Source organism: Athene cunicularia (genome assembly GCF_003259725.1).
Source record: "Athene cunicularia isolate RWA chromosome 12 unlocalized genomic scaffold, athCun1 chr12_part1, whole genome shotgun sequence".
Lineage (NCBI taxonomy): Eukaryota > Metazoa > Chordata > Aves > Strigiformes > Strigidae > Athene > Athene cunicularia.
Genome location: NW_020799116.1, coordinates 13,067,548 through 13,086,348, shown reverse-complemented (window position 1 = coordinate 13,086,348; position 18,801 = coordinate 13,067,548). Strand labels below are relative to the sequence as shown.

Genomic DNA, 18,801 nt, shown 5'->3' with positions numbered 1-18,801 from the left:
CCCCCCATCATCTTTGTGTCCTCCTCTGGACCCACTCAAGCAGGTCCGTGTCCTTCTGATGTTGGTGCTGTGAGTGCACATCGCTGGGTCACGTCCAGCCTTTAATCCTAGAGAGATTGGCAGTGGTACAGAGCAGAAAGCTGCAAGCCCCTAAGTGCTGTCCCAAGGCAAAAGCAGCCACAGCAGTGGCAACAGAGCATTGCCTCCCACCTGCCACAGAAAGATGCCACTGCCTGTGAATTTTGAAAACCCCTTAAGCATTACTAATCTCCCACCCTCACCAGGCTCCAACAGCTGAGCACTAGCCTCACATCTTACAAAGTTTTAAATGCCATTTAAAAAGTGACTGCTAAAAGAGGAATTGATACTAATTGTCTATCATTTTAATTACAATAGCTATAGATCATCAAGTTAAGTCTAAGGTCACACTGCTGGACAGCTTTTCCACCAAACACTAACAGCAAAACGGACAAAACTAACTCTGATGCAACCCCAAGTATTTAAGCAGGATCCTGGAACAAGCATGATTCAAATGAGTCTTTGAGTCAATTAAAACCCCCAAAAGTAGTGATTCAACCGAAGAAGTGTGTTGAAGTTTGGATTTCACACAGCTGAAGTACTGAAGCGGGGAAGGGAAGGCTGCAGGACACAGTTGCATGCCACCACGGTGAAGCATTCCAGCAGCACACCTGCAGACTGCACCGCTACCACAGCCCTGCCTGCCCAGCCAGCAGCCAACAGGAGCTCTCCCAGCTCACAGAAGAGTCTAGTGTTGTGCAAGAGAACCTCAGAGGGAACTAATGCTTTTTTAATTAATGACATCTGGATAGGTCCCTTCCATTTCAAAGCCCCCTTTGTTTCTCCCATTTTGGTTTGGAAGCAGATAGGGCAGGGCAGCAGCTTGCTGCCCCTGCCCAGAGCCAAATACGCAGTACTGCTCAGCTCCCACCAGCTGCTGATACTGGTGGCTGTTTACCTACATTAGTGTTTTTAAGGGGAAAAACTGAAAATAAAGTATCAAATAACAAGATGTTTCCCACACTTGGCACAGGATTTCAGTTGTCGGGATGCTCAGGACAGCCAGCAGCAATGGCCACTGTGGTGCTGCCAAGCGGGCATGGCACCGAGCCCTCGCCAAGGGCTTTGTTCCACTCCGCCAGCCCTGCACCCACACTCACCCTCAAGGACGAGGGTGACAGACAGGCACTTGGCACAACTCCGGCCAACAGTGCTGGATTGTCCTTTTGGTCAGCATTTCCCTGCCTCCAAAGCAAGCAATGATGTGTTTCTTCCAATCATTTCCAAACAATCCAACAGGCAGAGAAGCCCTGCCCTGGCCCACACGCTGTGCAGGGCATCAGGTGGCTTGTGCCAAGCACAGCTTGTAGCAGCTTTGGCACCATGTCCCCCTCCCCATGTCCCACCAAACAGCACCAACAATGCAGGGCTGTGCCAGGGACAAGTCCATGGCAGGTGAGACTCTTCTGCAGGCCAGGCCACCTCACACCCAGCTTTCTCCTCTTCCCAAGCCACAGCTCAGGGTCAAGACCTGCATCCAACCTCACAGAGATAGTCTCAACTTCCAGGGAGCAGGCAGTGGTAGCAAAAGAGGAAAAAAACCCACTGCACAAGAGCCTCAGCTTGGTTTAAGCACTTGCAGATGAGGTTTTAACTCAAAAAATAAAACAGTAAGACCAGTGGGGAAGGGGTATGGAGACCAGGGAGCACAAGTATCTGCCCAGCTCAGCAGCTGTCCCAGTCAGCCAGCGTGTCCCCTCCACACCTCCCACCACCACCCCAGTGCTTCGCAGCTCTTTGCACTCAAAGCCACTGGAGTCTAAACATCAGCAGGACCAAAGGGACAGCGTCAGGGCAGGGCCTGTCAAGGTCAAGATGTTACCTCCAAGAATGTGGCTCAAAGCCTGTGCACGTCCCTCTGCAGCGTAAACAAGGCACACCTCTTCCTGACTGCAGCTGGCTCGCTGACATCTGGAAAAGAACAGGACACTCGAGTTGGAAAGGCTTTATTCTCAAAGATTATCGGAGACTAGAGTACCAATGTTGTGTTTTGTCCTTCAGATGTGCCTTATCTCATGAAGCCTCAAACTTCCCAAATGTCATTTGACCTGCTACAAGTTTTTTAGGGATGCTCGGGATGAAGATTTTTGCCTTAAAGTGAGAGAAGATGGCATGTCTGGACCAGTGTGGGGGTATGGCACATCAAACAATGAACATGCACACACACTGGGCAGCCACCTTAATCTCATGCACACAGGCCTCAGATCTCATTAAAAGGTTATTTGGGTTCAGCTTATGTATTGCACATGAATCTGTGCAAGTCAACGTGCAAGTCATAAATTTCAGGCAGCGAGACATGGAGGTGCACTGCCATGACCTGATGTTAAACATTTTTTACTGCAGCTTGGACCTCCTTGGTCTTCCTACAGGGACTCAAGTGTATTTTGGGAATGGGGCATACTCCCACACCTCTGGTGCTGGACTTTACAGGTGGTTTCCACGGTGAACAGGAAACACAGGAGGAAAAGCAGGATGGAAGAAGGGCTATGGTTGAGCTGCACTTTCTGCTGCACACTGAAAACTGAAGGAAGTCACCTGTATACATGGGTGCTCACTGCTGCACAGAGATGGTCCTAAGAACTTCCCAACAGGAGAGAAACAAGTGCAAAAAGACAACAGGAGCCAATAACATTGGAAAATAAACCTATTTTAGTGTCTGCGCTGTGGGTTTATCAGACATGGCTTTCTGAACGTGAAGACTGCAGAAGGGTATGATGGGAGACAAGAAGTACTGCAGGAAGCATCAGGGAGAAGTGACACCACAGGACATTGACTTTATCTTAGCCTAGTTGTTTTCACAGAAATTCTCAGACTCCTGTCTGAAAGACACATTTATTCTCTGTAAAAATGGACTTAAAAACAAGAGCAGTCCCACCCTCAGGACTGCTGCAACAGCAGCATCTCAGGAGACTCGCCTGTGCAGTCAGAGGTTAAGCTTGAGAGTAGTCACCCACCTCCGCAAGACTAATAGAGGCAGTTCTCAAGGAGCATTATAAAGTGTCACTGCTGCAATTTTCTGACCATTCTGGACCTCACAGTCTGCATTTTCCATTAAGGCTTAGCACATACAGGTCTCACACCAACATGCCCTTTTTGGCGCTTGCTCCCATTCATCAAGTTCTTGTAGATCTTTAATCCCTCTCAAACCACAAGCTTGTTCTAGATATTGACTATTCATTAATTAAGACTCCATGAGAAGAACAGTTGAAGCCGCAGAGGTTTCTATTCTAGAGAAGGGTGTTGCCTGCCTGTGCAATATTAATCTACTCCATGTGTGTTTGTGTTACAATAGTCTTTCATTACAAGATCATTATTTAAATCAGTATTTGTTATGCTGCCTCCTGCCCCAGCTCCTTGTCTTCCTTGCCCAGACCCAGCAGCCCCCATCTCTTGCACAGCACAGCCCTCTCCAGCTTCACACAGGGACAGGCAGAGACCATCCCTGCCAAAACCTGTTTTCAAGTGGAGGGATCAAGAGCAGTAAGAGAACAGAGGATGTTTTTAAGATGTGGGTTGGGGTGAACATGCTCAGCTCCTTCACTCTGCAGTGGTGTGTGTGGTTAAAAAATAAATTCCCCTTTGAGGAGGTTCTGCAGGGATCCTGCAGGGCTCCACAGCTCCGCTCAGATGCAAAGCCAGTGGTGATGCTGGCAGCTGCTCCTTCCTCCTGTTCCCTCCTGCTTCAACCCGTCCCACTCCCAGGCTCCTCAAAGCTCCTGCGCAGACCTGGGGCACCCCAAGGTCTGCGCTGACATTCCAACTCATTCTGCAGCTTTTGGGAGGAAAAGGTTATTTAATGGCACTCAGGAAAGACATTTAATTTACTTGGAAAGCCCAGTGTTGCTAATAAGGACAAAGCATTTATGAACAGATGGTTCTAGAAATGGCTGGATGCTAGTTTGCCAACTTTAAGTAGGGAAGCCTTTACATGCTGTTTTTGGGCAGAACTATTAAGTCTCCATACAAGGCTACTCATCCTTGAGAAACACAGCCCAAAGGGTACAAAATGACCCATTTCAGCTCACTTTGCCCCCAGGACTGCCATTTCATTTGTGCCTTGGCTTTCACCTGTAGTTTAACTCATTTTTAGCCTACAGGATTTTTTTCAGGTATTCTGAAGCCAGTGAAAAGACCTCTCACCCTGGGTATTCATAAAAATACATCTTAAAAATAGTCTTAGCATGCACATACACCCCACCCTGCCTCTACTACCCAGAAAAATAGGACAATTTTGTTTCTCCAGCTATGTGCCAGAAGAGCTAAAGACATTTAAGATTCCAGCACAGACCACTTAGAGTCTTTGCCCGTTGTGGAACTCCACTAGACACCTACTAACTGATGGTTTTTTGAACTGACTCTGATCTTAATGAGTCAGAAGCTGAGTATAGGCAAGGGACTATGAATGGTTGTTTACTTAAAATACAAACATCTATATTAAATAAACTCCTTTGGAAGAGTTCCATTACATATGAGGGGGAAGCGAGGGAAAAGCACTGTCAGTAGCAAGAACCAGTAAGTGAACCCCCAACGAGACAGCCCAATGCTTCACAGCCTAAGTGCCAGGGCAGGAACTCACAGCCATTTTTGGGGGGGTCATCAGCCTGTGACCTCCACACAGATACCTAAACCCAGTATTTCCCTTTATTTCTTCAGTGTTAACAAGGCCTTTCCTCGGTAATTAGTTATACTTGTCCAAGTATGACTTCTGCTTCACATCCCAGGTCCAAGTTTAACTGATCTTTACTCAGTCTAAACCCCAGGAAAGTACCTACTGAATCAGTTCTCCCCAGAACACCCTTGCCCCTGCCTTCCAGAGCAGGCTGGCACTACCCATCACCCCAGTTAGCCAAAGGATCTGTGTCCAGGCTGCTAGAGTGGTTTTGGACACCCATCCGACACCAAACGCTGCCACAGAACAGCTTGGGCATGACTGCGTTGGCAAGGGCAGGATGAACATCCCAAAGGCTGGCAGAGCCGGGATCCAGCATGTGGTGCCCCACACCACAGGCAAAGAGCCAGCTCACAGAGGGACAGACAAGTCCAACAAGTGCTCCAACCCAAGGGGCACCCTGCAGCACAGCCTGTCCCTGTGAGGCTTACTGGAGCAAGGCAGGCTGCACCCCTCCGCCTCCTGACCTGGCATAGCACCTCTGCCAGCACCCCAGGAACTGCTTTTGAACTTCCACCGTTGTCTCACTGCAGTTACACATTTACTCAGCGCAAACAAATGCAGTAAAATGGATCACATTTAATCGAGCAAAATCACAGCTCTTATCTTAAACTGCCATTGTTGTTTCACTTGAACAAACCCATTGGCATCAAAAGGCAAGCTTTGCCTTGGGTTTATATAACAAAAGCCGATCATCCATTTCCTGAAGACAAAACTAAACAAGTGCTAGCCCTGATCTTTGGCCACGAACTGCTTCAGACATGTGTAGAAGAGCTGTTCACTGGCCCTCCAATTTGTGCACTGCTCTAGCCAGGACCAGACAACATGCCTTTAGCCAGGAGCTCCAAATCTCCTCGGAAACTCGTGTTTGTAGGTGTGAGTGGCATCACTCACCTTGCAAGCTAGCTGTGAGGCTGAAGCTACAGGAAAACATTTGGGGGAAACAACGCAAAAATGGAGAGGCTCTTCAAGGCAACACGTGGCTCCTGAGCTAGCTCAGGTTCCCCTGCCCTCAGAGATGTAGGTCTCCAGCAGGAAGGGAAGGTGCTGGGATAGCAGCTCAGGTGGCCCCATGAAGCCTTGGAGACATCTCTGTGGCATGGACAGATGTCACCAGGATCAGCCTGGGCAAACAGACTCAAGACCCCTCCACATGGGGATGGGGCATTTACCCACTGATCGCTGCATCACCCTGCCCTGACAGCTCAGAGCCCTCTAGGCAGCATCTCCTCACCACGACTGGAAGCACAGCCACGTCTCTCTGGAGGACAGTGTTATTCCTCACTCCCTCGGAAGTGGAGGGAGGTTTGAGCCACTCATTTCCACCGCTGTGCAGGGGCCAAACATAACAGGGGCCGCTGCCTGTTTTTCAGGCTGCCTGGTCAGCAGGACTTCCTGCCCAGATATGGAGCTTCTCCTCACAGCTCTGCTCCAGCTCCTCGAATATGCATAAAAGGAGATTTCTTTAAAAATGACACAGTAAAAACCCAAACCCAGTAAGATAATGCAAAACAAATGGTCCCCAACTATCTTAGACTCCACCTATGCCCAAGCCCATTTGGGAACAGCAGTGTTAAACAAAGAGATACTGAAGTTCCAGATAAAGAGTTTGAAGACGTTTGTAATGCTTTTTAAAAAAGCCTGTGTCAAACTGCTTGGAAGAAAAGCAAATTGTGCTCACCATGACTAGATATACAATGCATTTTAAGATTTCTGTTTTGGCTTTTTTGTCTTATAGCATTCTTGCTATTAAAAGCGAGAAAGCAAGACAGTGCAGAGGAAATTCTTAGGTTGTGAAATGATAGGAAATTGAGGCCATTCTACCCACAAAAACATCTCTGAACAATCTCAGGAATATGCCAGTAATACCATGGTTCACTGTTTTACTGGCCAAAGGCAAGGCCACTCTAGGCACTGGTGAGTTTGCTCAGTGATTAGAAAATAGAGAGCCTGTAATGAGAAGCGACAAGGAAAAACCCAAACATGGCTCCATCCCGGTTTAGAGTTTGAGGACTCCTTCGGAAGGGAGCACAGAGCCTGAGGCAGGTATGGCAAGATGGACCTCTGGTCAGAAGTTATGACAGGTCAGAGTCTAGCTCTACCAGCCTGCTCCATTTGCAGCTCAGCTGAGGCTCAGAATGTTTTTTTTCCGTGTACCATCACCCTCTGCCCAGCTCAGCCAAAGACCCTTTGACAAAGGGTCTGCTGAAGCTAGTCTGACAACCGAGTCTGGCGCAAGGGGACTGTCCTCAATGGCACACAGGGAAAACTTTTCATATCCACGTGAGTTGAAAATCCTTCCAAAAAGTGGAAGCTTCTTTCTACTCTCCTCACAACCAGTTCAGTGCCAGAGATTTAACACTTCCACAAAGAGGAGACTTCAGACTAAACTTATGTGTTTCCCAGTGAAGGCTCCTCTAGGAACAACCATGCCATGCCCAGGCTAATGCTGTAGGCACAGACCAACTTCTAGACCACAAACGGGCTGAACTCAGACCTGCCAGTGCTCAGACACACCAGCACAGGCCCTCAGAAATGTCTCCTCCCTTCAAGGTATAACCTGATATATATGGACACAGTCTCATTAGCAATAGGTGTGTGGAGGCCACAAAACCACGATGGCTAACAGCATAGTGATGAACAGCTCACTGTCAAAAGCATCCACAGGGAGAGGGCTCCTGAGATCCTCCTGCAGATGTGATGAGCAGGCTGATGTGTTGCACAGCAAGGAAAGAGTGCCTTGGGATGTCTGGGATGCGTTTAACATCTCTGCTTTGTATAGCCACTGATGTACAGGGTGGCTCCAGAACACTGCTCCTGGAACTCTCACTTCATGAGACCCAACTGTTTTATGGAGTAGTGAGTAGTAGAAATTTAATGTTGTTATAAAATTTTCAGAGCTTACAAGAAGGCCAGTTTGGGAAAGCTAATATCCTAATGTTCTCCACTAACAGCTGCTTTTGCAGAGAGGTTGGTTTATCTCAGGTCACTCCAGAACTGGGAAGTCCCACCGAATGTCAGTAACACACAGCTTAATCCATCTAGTGCCATGAGAACCCACTGCAATATTCTGCTTTCCTTTAAGGACTTTAATGAATTTGATACACAAAGGGAATCAAGTACAGTAACAGCAGATCAATATCTAATGCAACCAAGCACATGCCTGAGAGGCTGTTTCACCACCTGCAGCCTGGTCCCCCCAGCTAAAAGCACCCACCTTTGCTGAAGAATTTGTTACTGATACTGGATAAGGGAAATGCAGTCCTGAGTCTGGCACTGGGATTTTGGTGATGCTTACTTTTCCTCCTTTTCTTTTGTTACTAGACTGCTCCTTACACCATCTTCCTTTGGCTAAGCACAAGGCACAGGGTCAAGACAGACTTGATAAATTAGTTTTGACCTCCAGGAGAAGCATGCTACATGTCAGGAGACCACAGCATAGGTTTGGTTAAGTGACAAACAAGGTGAAAATAGGAAAGTGGCGCCAACTCCAGCTGTTAAATCAGTCACCATAACAAAATGATGATAACTGAAGTAAGGAGATCCTTATCTGAGCAGGGATGCTTAGACCATGCTCCCTTGGAGGACCTTTAGTTGTCCTTCCTCCTGCATATCCACAGGGACTTTGGTCAAGTCACAAAAAGTTTGTGATAGTCCTTCAGAAGCACCCTGAAAGGCCTCATGACCTCCTAGCAGGACTGTTTCACCACGAGCAGTACATACACCACATGCCTCATGAGAACACAGGGCAGGTTCAGCCAGAGGTCATCCCCCCGGCGAGCAGCAGTGCTGGTCACCACACCGCCGCTGAGGGGAGTGGACCCACAGCTGGCAGATTCATCTGGAGCTGCATCCTCAGAGGAACTCGGGCCTGAAATAAGGTTCGGAGTTTTGGCAAGTTTGGCTAACATGGTTATTAACCAAAGCTTGTTGAAGGCTCAGAGCTTACAAGAACATCCTGCAGGAGTTAGCTTCACATGCAGTGATGGGACATGAGGCAGGACACGTGCTCAATGCCACCAGAGCAGACCCACAAGCAGGCTGCAGGGTAACCCCATGAGAGTGTCACTGCTCCCCAAGTCACCCGATGCTCCCCAGCCTCTGAGAGGGCTTGTGGGACCAGCTGTCATGGCCACAGCTCTAGAAGGAATGGGCAAAGCAGGGCCCTCCTGCTTCTGCAGAGGTTTCTGGATCCTGAAGGCACTTATTGCACAACACCTTATTTGGAGGCTAAAAACGGCAATGGAGACACGTAACTACCTCAAGTATGTTTTCTCCTCCTTTTTAGGGAGGGAAGAGGAAAAGCTGGTTTCCAAAAAGTTCCTACAAGTTCACAACAGCCCTTCAGAGCCGAGGTCCTCATTTCACCTCGCCTGGCAGTCCAACCGCTCCCCAGCGCCTATGGCAAGTTCAGTATAAACCTCTGCGCAGCCTCTGGAAGACCCTCACACAGTCTCAGCATTTGATACCCTACCCCAATAAATCACAGCCAGGCTGGGAGAGGGCTGAGTGAAGCTAAGAGACCATGTGAACCCTTTGGGTGGGGTTCTTCCAGCTGCAACAAATTTTGGAGATTAACAACCCTAGCTTTGAGAAAGTCCCTTGAACAAAGAATAAGGGAGAAGTCATACAATATTCACATGGGTGGGACCAGTTTGCACAACAATTGTTGAGGAGTTTAGGGATATGGATGGATAGCAATTAATTTATTGTCATTATTTGACTGTAATAGAGCTAAGCTTGCAAAATAATAGGGAGCTAACTCAAACTTCCTTAAGGATTTCCAATAACTGGAGGGTGTGTTTATATCTAACAGAAGAGGTATCTGTATCACAGCAAGGGGAAGGCGGCAAGCTCTGGAAAAGCACACCACCACCAAAGCTAAGCTGTGTTTAGAGGGGCTGCAGTAGAAACCTCAGCCAAGCCCAACAGCACACATCCAAGGGTCTGTTTTACTTAAAAGCAGGAATAAAGCCTGACTTAGTACATACAAAAAGCCTCTTTGGTTGTATTTTCCTTCCTATTGTGGATCCAGCAGGGCAGATTTGCTACAATTGTCTTACTATATGCAACCACGTGTTGCACCCAAGTGTCCTGTCTCAGCATACATGCTATTGCCTCTCCTCCAGGAAGGGCGAGCTACCTGGCAGCCCATCTGACCACAGCTAGGGACTTCACTTGGGCAGCAAGGCCAAGAACTTGGCTCTGTGGCCTCTGCAAATCCACAGGGCATCAGCAGCAGGGACAGAGCCATCACAGACACCAAGCCCAGGGCATGCACCTTGGGAGAATGCTCCAAATTTAAGGCAAGGCAGGACATTACAGATTCTCTGCTCTCTCCCCAAGCCTCCCAGTAAGTAGAACAACCCTAGTTCCAAGCCCGTACTGTTCTGTTCACTATTGGGAGTCTTAGGGCATCAATGTTTCAAATAGCTGTATATAGTAAAAACAGCACCTCAATAATATTCACTCTGAACTAACAAGAAACACATGTCAAACAGCCTCACTCCTAATTACCTAATTCTGCTTTTCAGCTTGATGACGCACTAGAAATAATTTTTCAGTTATCTGGTCAAGTCACCAAGACTGTTTATCCTTCCAGTAGTTCTTATGCCGGCAAGAGGTTTGCATCAGTCCAACAAATCTGAACTCACAGGTGCTTGCTTAAATAAGGCCCTTTGATTTTAATCATTTGGCCAGCTTTTGTACATACATTTAAGTGCGGGGGCAGTTACCACTAACACTCCTGAGGGTATCAATGCATGACTACCTGCATTCCAGCACAGTCATGCTGAAGGCTGAGCTCTCCTCTAAAGCTCTGCATTCACAAGGCACAACTGAAGTGATGTCAAAAAAAAAAAAAACCAAACCCCATTTTTGGTGTAATCCAGAACTTCAGATAAACCCAAAAGGCACTGAAAATATGGCCCAAGTGTCCCAGTAGTAAAGGCTGTATATATCTAAAAAGCCCCACAGCTTTGTTTAGCTATTTAAAAAAGTGATTACTCTGAATCCTAAAACACTGACTTAAGATCCTTTTGCTATGTAGAAGAAACTAAACGAATCCTCTCCTGGGTGGCAGAAATCTCCTTTCAAGAGCTTGGCCTCCAGAACCTTAATTCACGGTTTGGATGGGCAATATCTCATTTGGCATTTTCTTAGGTAGCTTTCCCATCTTGGAAAACCTCTTAAACTTGAGGAATGGGATCACCTGCTTGTCATTAAACCTACCTCAGCCTTTTGGAGAAAAATTACCCCCAAAAGACATCACCGGAGAGCTGAAAAGTTCCAAAAAGCTTCTTTTTTGGGGTTGTTCCTCAGGATCAAGTGCTGAGCAAGACCTGGGGCAAGTGTTGCTCCAGCACATCAGGAGCAGCTGCTTACCTGACACCAAGTGCTGGCAGAGACTAGTGAAGCCTCTGGAGACGGGTGCACAGCAGCCCACCTAACTCATCTTAAGTGCACACTAAGACAACTACGGGAGATACTGAAGGAACCCAGCCAACAAGCCCTGGGTGAGATGAAATGCCCCTGTCCCAGACAGAGGGCATGGAGCTCAGCCTGGGTTTGCTGCAGCTCATCCTCTTTTCTAGAACAGATACACCCCAAATCTCTCATGCAAGAGCCCCATCTGGTTTCACCGCCCTGCTACTCATTAGGGAAGGTGTTTGCTGCTTCTGCTTACAGAGCAGAGGTGAGGCTGCAGTGTCCCTCACCCCAGACAGACACAAAGCTACTGCTAAAGCACAAAGAACATGAGCTCTAGAGGCGCTCCTGGGGACATGGATTTTTCTTTCCACACTGCCAGGGGCAGCACTAAGGACACTGATACACCAGAGCAGAAGAGCCACAGCAGCAGAACTGCCACTCTTGAAAGACACTGATCTTATCCAACAGTTTTACATATTGGGAATTCCACTAGTTTTTTCCCCTCCGATGACCATAAGACATCCTCCTAGACTATACCTGATGTCCAGTGAGGTCCAGTTTCAGGTTAGGAGTCAACTCCCAGTACTGGCACACAAGAAAACTGTCCAAAACATACTGTGGACTAGCTGAAAGCCAAACAGGAGGGCTTCAAATTTGTGCAAGGGCAAATAGCTACTCTTAGAAATACACCGATCAATATACACACTTGCTACTATAATTTTGATTGAGAATGGCAAAGGATTGTTTTGATTTATTCTTGCTTTCATAGACAGAAAACATCTATTGTAATCATGACCTGAAAGCAATTTGTTTCCCTGCCAGATTCTGAGCAAGCAGTTATCCAAATTAAAAAAAAAAAAAAAAAAAAAAAAAAAATCACTTAAAGACTGCCTTTCATCTCAAATTCTCTTTACAGGATTTATTTAAGTCACCAGTGAATGAATTGGTATCATCTGGAATACTGGAAGCACTTACTGATATTAAGCTTTGCAGAGTAAGAAGTTTGTTGCCTCTTATTTTAGCAACAGAAAGACATGGAAAAGGCACCAATATCTGAGAGGACTATTTTGCTGGAGCTGCCAGATCTCAACTTACAGGATGACAGAGATACAACAGAACCAGAGCCTCTGCAAATATCTTGCTCCTCCAAGAGCACATATTTGGCAGCATCCCTTTCCTGACTAACAATGTGTGAATTAATGATAAGAGAAGGGCAAACTTTGGAAAATAAGATGAACAGATTTTTCCACAAGCAAGACACTTAGTCTCAATTCTAAAACCAAACCAAGCTGCAAGTAGCTGTATGGAATGGGAAGAACCCACCCAAATTTAGTTAAACAGCAGCTGTGGTGAGTTCAAGCGCTCAGGTGAGTGTCTCCTTGCAATCAGCCATTTCCTTTCCCTGAGCCATCTTTGTCCTTCCCGCCTCCAGCATGTGGAGGAGGAACAGAACATCCCTTGGTGCACTGACACCTGCAGGAGCTGCCTCCATCAAATTTCTGTACAATGCAACCAATTTAGTCCTCCTAAATATCTTCCCAACTCTATTGACTTTTGCAGTTGAGGAGCACAAGACACAAAAAAAGCTGAAGATGTGTCCCAGGGCACAAAGGCACAGCACAGGGCAGAGCCGGGGCCACCCTCCTTCAGCTCATCACTCCTGCACTGCAGCATCACTGTATCACCTCTGAGGTGGCCACTATCACCAACCGCTCCAAAAGCTCAAAAGGCCCCCCAAGCTGTGCAAGAACACCAAAAAAGCAGCTTGGGCACAGTATATTTAAGAGGAAAGGTACAGTAAGTTAGCAGCCCTGTGACCAGTCCTCAGAAGTCACACCAGCCTCTGGGGCTGCAGGTCTGTGCTCCCAACCTAGATGTCCAGATCCAGGACAGGTACTTTAAATTAGGAGTAGTGCTGCTCTGTTACTACATCCTGATGCTCTGGATTAAGACACAAGGCTGTCAGGAGCTGACTGGCTGTCCTCTGCAGACTACTCTTTGGTAGCCCAAGAGGACTTGGCAGCACATGCAATAGGAACACAGGGGATATTTTTATTTTTTGTCTGAAGTTTCATAACCTCAACACAAATTACCCTCTTACACAGAGGGGGGAAATAAAGCAAGGTGTTTGAGTGACACATTTCCAGGTCTTCAGAAAGAGCAAATAAACAAGTCTCAGCTGATTTTGTGGCTGGTGATGTCCTGAACCCAAATGCAGCAGCTGAAGGGCTGTGCCACCTCAAATATTAGTAGGGCACAGGCAACCAACCACAATGCTTTTGGGTTAAGTTTGCTTTATGTTCCTCTGATAAGATGACAGTAGATTTTTCATCCTATGACAGGTTCCTTCCCAATAAAACACTATCTGGAACAATTTGCCAAAGGCTATGTAAAAGCTGATCCTGATAGAATTTATCCTGTTTTCTTAGTAGCTAAGGCAATAAACCCCCAGCATTTAAAGCTTCCAACAGACATATACAACTGCGATAGAAATTACTAATGATATTTGCACAGCAGTTTGTATACAACAGCCACCCAGCTGCTTTAGTGCTTCAGTGCTTCTTCTAACTAAGGCTTTAACATTGCAGGCACAAGCAAAACTTACTTTCCCAGAAGCATGTAGTTTTGCATGTCTGAAGGATCCAGCTAACAGCATCCACAATTAAGCACTAGCAGAAAAAACCCCTTTGTTTTACTTATTTCCTACTACTCAGCCATCCTCCTCCATTTCTCTGGCATTTTTATTTGGCCTGTTTGACTTTCAGGCGAGTCAGCCAGTGCATACTCCTGTTCACCAGTGCCTATTTTAGTTCCCTGTGGTCACCCACCCCCTTGGATGAGGAAGAAGAGGCTTTCCTTTCCCTTCCCTTGCCGCTCTGATTGATTCAGAAGAACCGTTGCTGAACAGGTTTGAAACACTGCACCTAGTGAGCTAAACACTAACAATTTATGATGCTTTACCTGTCAGCAATGAAGTCAAAGCTGTTCAATTTCAGTTGTATCAACTGCTTTTAACACTGTGCTTTTGGCTCAGGAAAGCAGAGACATAGACCTGCAGGGGAGTTCAAAACCAGAACATCCAGCAAGAGGAAGGAGTCCCCCACTGCAGAGAGAAATCACTGCTCTGGGGCAGTTCAGAGGCCTTCTGTGACTGAGGTGATGAAGTCAAAGGGTTCAGAGTGGGTGAGATGGTAAAAGTATGAGGAGTCAGCCTGCTAACCAGCATTAGGGAACTCTTGCTCTTCCAAAAAATTGGAAATAGCTGTCCTGAAATATTTCCCATTCTCTGAGCTCCATCTTTAAATGGAACAATAGCTTCAAGCTAGGACATCTGAATACCTCTTTTCCTGAATGGCTGAAATACAGTATTTCCTTTAAAAAAACCCTCAGCCTAAACAAATACTCCAGACACTGCCTCCCTGCAGGATGAGAGGGATTTTGTAACTTGTAAACTGTATTTTATAGGACTTGATTTAGCTCTGAGTCCAAGTCCCAAAATAAGCTCTTTAACCCATGTGCTGCTTTATGATTTCATATCTATAAATACTTGTCAGAGCTAAGCAGGTTTCTGCATTAAGATCAACATCTGCTTCCCTGCGACAGCTGCAGCAGCACTTCCTCCCTTGGGCTCCAACGCAAGGACGCTGTTCTTGGAGCAGGGGTTTCAGTCCCCACTACAAACCAGCTTTCAAAGCAGGACACACAGGCAATAGAGTCAACCCCCAAGTCATCAGCTACATATAACCCGTCACCAACCCAGAGACTGAACCCCTTGTCCGTCAAGAGGAGGGTACCAATGTCACAATGAAACCACGGGCTTCTGCTAGTGAAGGCTATAACAAGAAATTGTGAACATGAAAGTCAGCAAGGTATAAATAACTTTTGGAGGTCTAATTGTTAAAAATGAGGTCCAAGTTTCTGTAAACTGAAGTGAAATTGCTTGCACAGTTCCTGACAGCCTTTACACAGACGAGCACTAGCACGTTTGAACGAGTATCCTGATGGCTGGGCAGGCATGCTCACTGCCGTTACAGTGCTTGCCATCTTCATCACTGCCTGCCCAAACTGCTTAAAAGTGGGTTTGGACAGAACTGAGATTTTGCAGCTGTGTCCTGCAGAAGACTACTGGGCATAGCCCCTGTCCCTGGGGAGCTGAGTGTCTCTCTGCAAGAAGCCAGGCATCCGCCAAGGGGAGCACACAGCTGGGGTCAGCCCAAGGAGCCTGCACACCTCCATCAAGGGAGGCAGTTCGTGGAAAAGCCAAGTCTCCAGTGTGTTCCTCGTTTTTAAAAAGCTCTAAGTTTTTAGGCTTTACAAAGGGCAAGCTCCCAATCCTTAATAGTGTTCCCATCCACATCTGTAGATGTATGCAGAGGAGTCTTCAAGGGTCCAGATGCTTTGACGGAGACAGGAGGCTTCTTTCTTCCCCTGGACCCTGAGCCACCCAGACCCCTGCATACACAGGGGCTGATTTACCACAGCAGCAGCAATGGTTTTTTCCTACAATCTGCTTCAGATGTTTTCAAAAACCCATGCTAAAGGACTGAAGAAAAAGTTAAAAGAACCAAAATTTGTATTCACTGAGTAAGCTTTACCTTGGCTTTCAACATACTTTTAGCTTAGTGAGTTATTCTCTTCTCCTGACAAAAATGGACTGAATTTAGTGAGAACAGTACACAAATCCTGCTGCCTGCACAGTCCAACTGAACCAGCTCCAGTAACGCACGAAATGCCAGCCATCACGCTTTATCTTTGTTTCGAGTTTTAACTCTCCATTTAGAATTTAATCTAAACAACCCATTTGCCAAACAGAATGCTGTCCCACTCATGCTGTTTTAATTTCCTCAGAAAGAATCCCATAATACGCTAGGCAAGACATCAACAATAATTAAACCCAACAGTGATTGAAAATCAAATTTTCAGGGCCTTGCAACAAGCCCTAATGAGTTCCAGACTTGCCTTCCCCGACTTGCTCAAACTGGTTGTGCGACACTGCCAAGCCAAATTAAAATTTGACAGTATTCCACCCCATGCCCAGAAAAAGTGCCCTTCTCCCGATTCAGGAAATTAAACAGCCGTCTACTGCAAAGACGCCCATTTGTCTTTGGACATATATTATTTAGACAGTGATCCAGAGTCTATTTTTTTTCCTCCCCCTTGTTTTTATTATGTCATTTCATATCCCTTTTGAAGTGCAGACTAGCTGGGACTTTTCCTTTTTTATACCACCGTGCTGGGTTCCAGTTCAGGTGACAGGAGATGGGCAGCCCCAGGGCCTCACACCCCCCTTGGGGCTGTTCTACCCCATAAAAAGGCACCCTTCCACTCCAGACAGTTTGTGCTCATCCCTTCACAGATTTAAGTGAAATTAAAGATGATATCTTGTTCTTTACTCTTCCACCACAGGGAGCTAAGCTAAGAGGCTGTGATGGTTTCTGCATTCACAAGTGTTCCAGGGTTCGTTGTAAGCCCTGACTTACCACTGTGCAGCTTCACAGCTCCATCCCCTGGGGATGATGCTCGGGAAGCTCCTGGGAGACGGGTCTAGCACAGAGACAGCTCTGCCAGGGCATATTTCTGCTCCATAGTGCAGATCTCTTCAGCCCTCCTCACTGCCCACATCCAGCCCTGCTTTTCCACTCCCTCCCACACGGGACCTCCAGCCCCAGGCTGCTGGCAGCCGGGGCTGCACTCAGCCCCCCCAAGCCCCATGCTCTGGCCAAGGCAGGAATTGAGCTGTCTGAAAAAAACAGACTGACCACAGCCCAGCACAAAACCCACAACTGCAGCTGCCCATGAAAAGGGGTCAGTTTTCCCTCCTGTGGGACTGATCTGCACTCAGTGCCCAGAAACAGCTTCCTGAGGGCCTCCAGCCGGCACCCAAAGGTCCCGTCCCCCCCAAAATGCACCCACCAGTACCCTATGAATGTGTCCAAGGGTTATCAGCAACAGGGACCCACTGGCAGAGGACACACCGAGTCTGTGGGGAGAACACAGAGATTTCCCCAGCAGGTCCCTGCTGAGCTCCGGCCACCTCCTGCATGCCTGTGGGGGACAGGGTCACCCCACAGTGACACACTGGGGGGGGGCTGCCCTCACCAGCAAGCACTGAGAGGGTCCCTGTTGCAGCAGCCAAGGGGGAATCAGAAGAGCTAGGAGGAGGGAGGCAAGGCAGGGAAGGAGGAACCCCTCAGTCCCACCCCAAAATTTCAGAATTTCAGGCAGGATAGATGGCAAGCAGGAGCATCACACTGCAGAGGGGAGGGCAGTGCATGGCACAGCCCCCTCCACCCAGTGACCCCCCGGCTGCCAAACACCAGCATTTGTCCAGGGTGACATGCAAGCAGCATTCAGTTTGCAACAAAATCCAGCAAATAGTTTTCTTTCAGATTCTGCAGGGGCACAGTTCGAACCTAAGGGGACAGAGGGAGCTACACCTCAAAGAGACACAGGCTGGCCCTTCCCAGTTTGACAGCCAGTGAGGGATCTCCAAGGACAGCCTGGGCATGAAACTTCTCAGAAGTTCATAGCAAAAGGTGCCATCCCCAACCCAGGAAGGTCTGGGGGTGCCCCTTGTGCCCTGGAAGACCCATGGACCCAGTCCCAGGGCATGGCACTGCCCAGTCGGGGCCAGCTGGCATCAAGAAACAGGATGACAGTGTAGAAACCGAGAAGCGCTGACATTAAGTGTTTAACTCATCTCCTAATTATACAGTGACAAAGGTACAGCGCGGAAGGTCGTAAGAGCAGCTGCTCCCAGGCAACACATTCCACACAGTTTTTATTTAGTAATTAAACCCCCTTCCACTCAGCTTAACTCCAAACTAAGAGGGCGTTTCAGTTATTCTGGTTCTTTTGCTCACCAAAAGACACCGTGGCTAAAACCCAGGATTTCCTGGGGAAAGCAAGTCTTTGGCAGCCCCCACACGAGAAGCAAGTACTTCCCAGAGGGTCTAAAAGGAGACAAGCTACTCCCCTCAAGGACACAAGCTCAGGGCAGCAGTGGTCAGAGTCTAAATTAGACAAGAAACAGTTGCTTTTCCAGCAAAAGCTTTGCTGAAGCAGATTTCTGGCACATAAAGAACCCCCCCAGAGGCATTACTAGGCACCGCGGCTGGGCAGACCCAGCATGGGCACAACACACAGCTAGATGCGCCCTACGGAGGGAGATGTAGGAGAAATGTAAGTACTTCAGAAATTACTTTTACCCACTCTTAACCCTGAGCATTTAATAACTCCCATAATACTCACGCTCTGTGACATTCCCTGTCTCTGCATCTGCCGCTTCAGCTCCTTACTCAAAACCAGTGTAACAACGACTGCTGGAGCGGGGGAAGGGGGCGATCCAGAGGGCTCCGGCAAATTTTGACTCAGGCCACGCATATAAAAGGAAATAAATAACTGGGAGCAGAGTGCCCCCGCAGCCGGACGGGCGTCTATCTCGGGGGGGGATCAGCACCGCCCCCGATCTACCGAATACCTGAGCAAGCACAGCGCCGGTACAGCGCACACTGGGCCGGAGAGGATAGGAGGGGGGGAAAGAGGAGAAAAAAGCCCAGCCCAGGCAGCCCAGGTCGGTCGGTCGGTCGGTCGGTCGGTCGGTCTGTCTGTCTGTCTGTCTGTCT

General features: G+C 47.7%; 1 protein-coding gene across 4 annotated transcripts in view; it reads right to left on the bottom strand.

Moving 5' to 3' along the window:
- The window catches only part of LMCD1 (LIM and cysteine rich domains 1), a 59,966-nt gene extending 41,242 nt beyond the window's left edge, over window positions 1-18,724 (bottom strand). For 3 of the 4 annotated variants that reach the window (XR_003399294.1, XR_003399295.1, XM_026857420.1), the window contains exons 1-2: window positions 18,428-18,724; window positions 1,901-1,989 (exon numbers count right to left, since the gene is read on the bottom strand). Coding sequence is in view for 1 of the 4 variants with exons in the window: in XM_026857420.1 (XP_026713221.1) it covers window positions 1,901-1,989; window positions 18,428-18,559 (221 nt within the window). In the remaining 3 variants the exon portion in view is untranslated. Of the gene's footprint in view, window positions 1-1,900; window positions 1,990-10,974; window positions 10,986-18,427 lie in introns of those variants that run through there. The other variant, XR_003399296.1, reaches the window with a different exon arrangement.
- Between the last annotated feature and the right edge of the window lie 77 nt (window positions 18,725-18,801).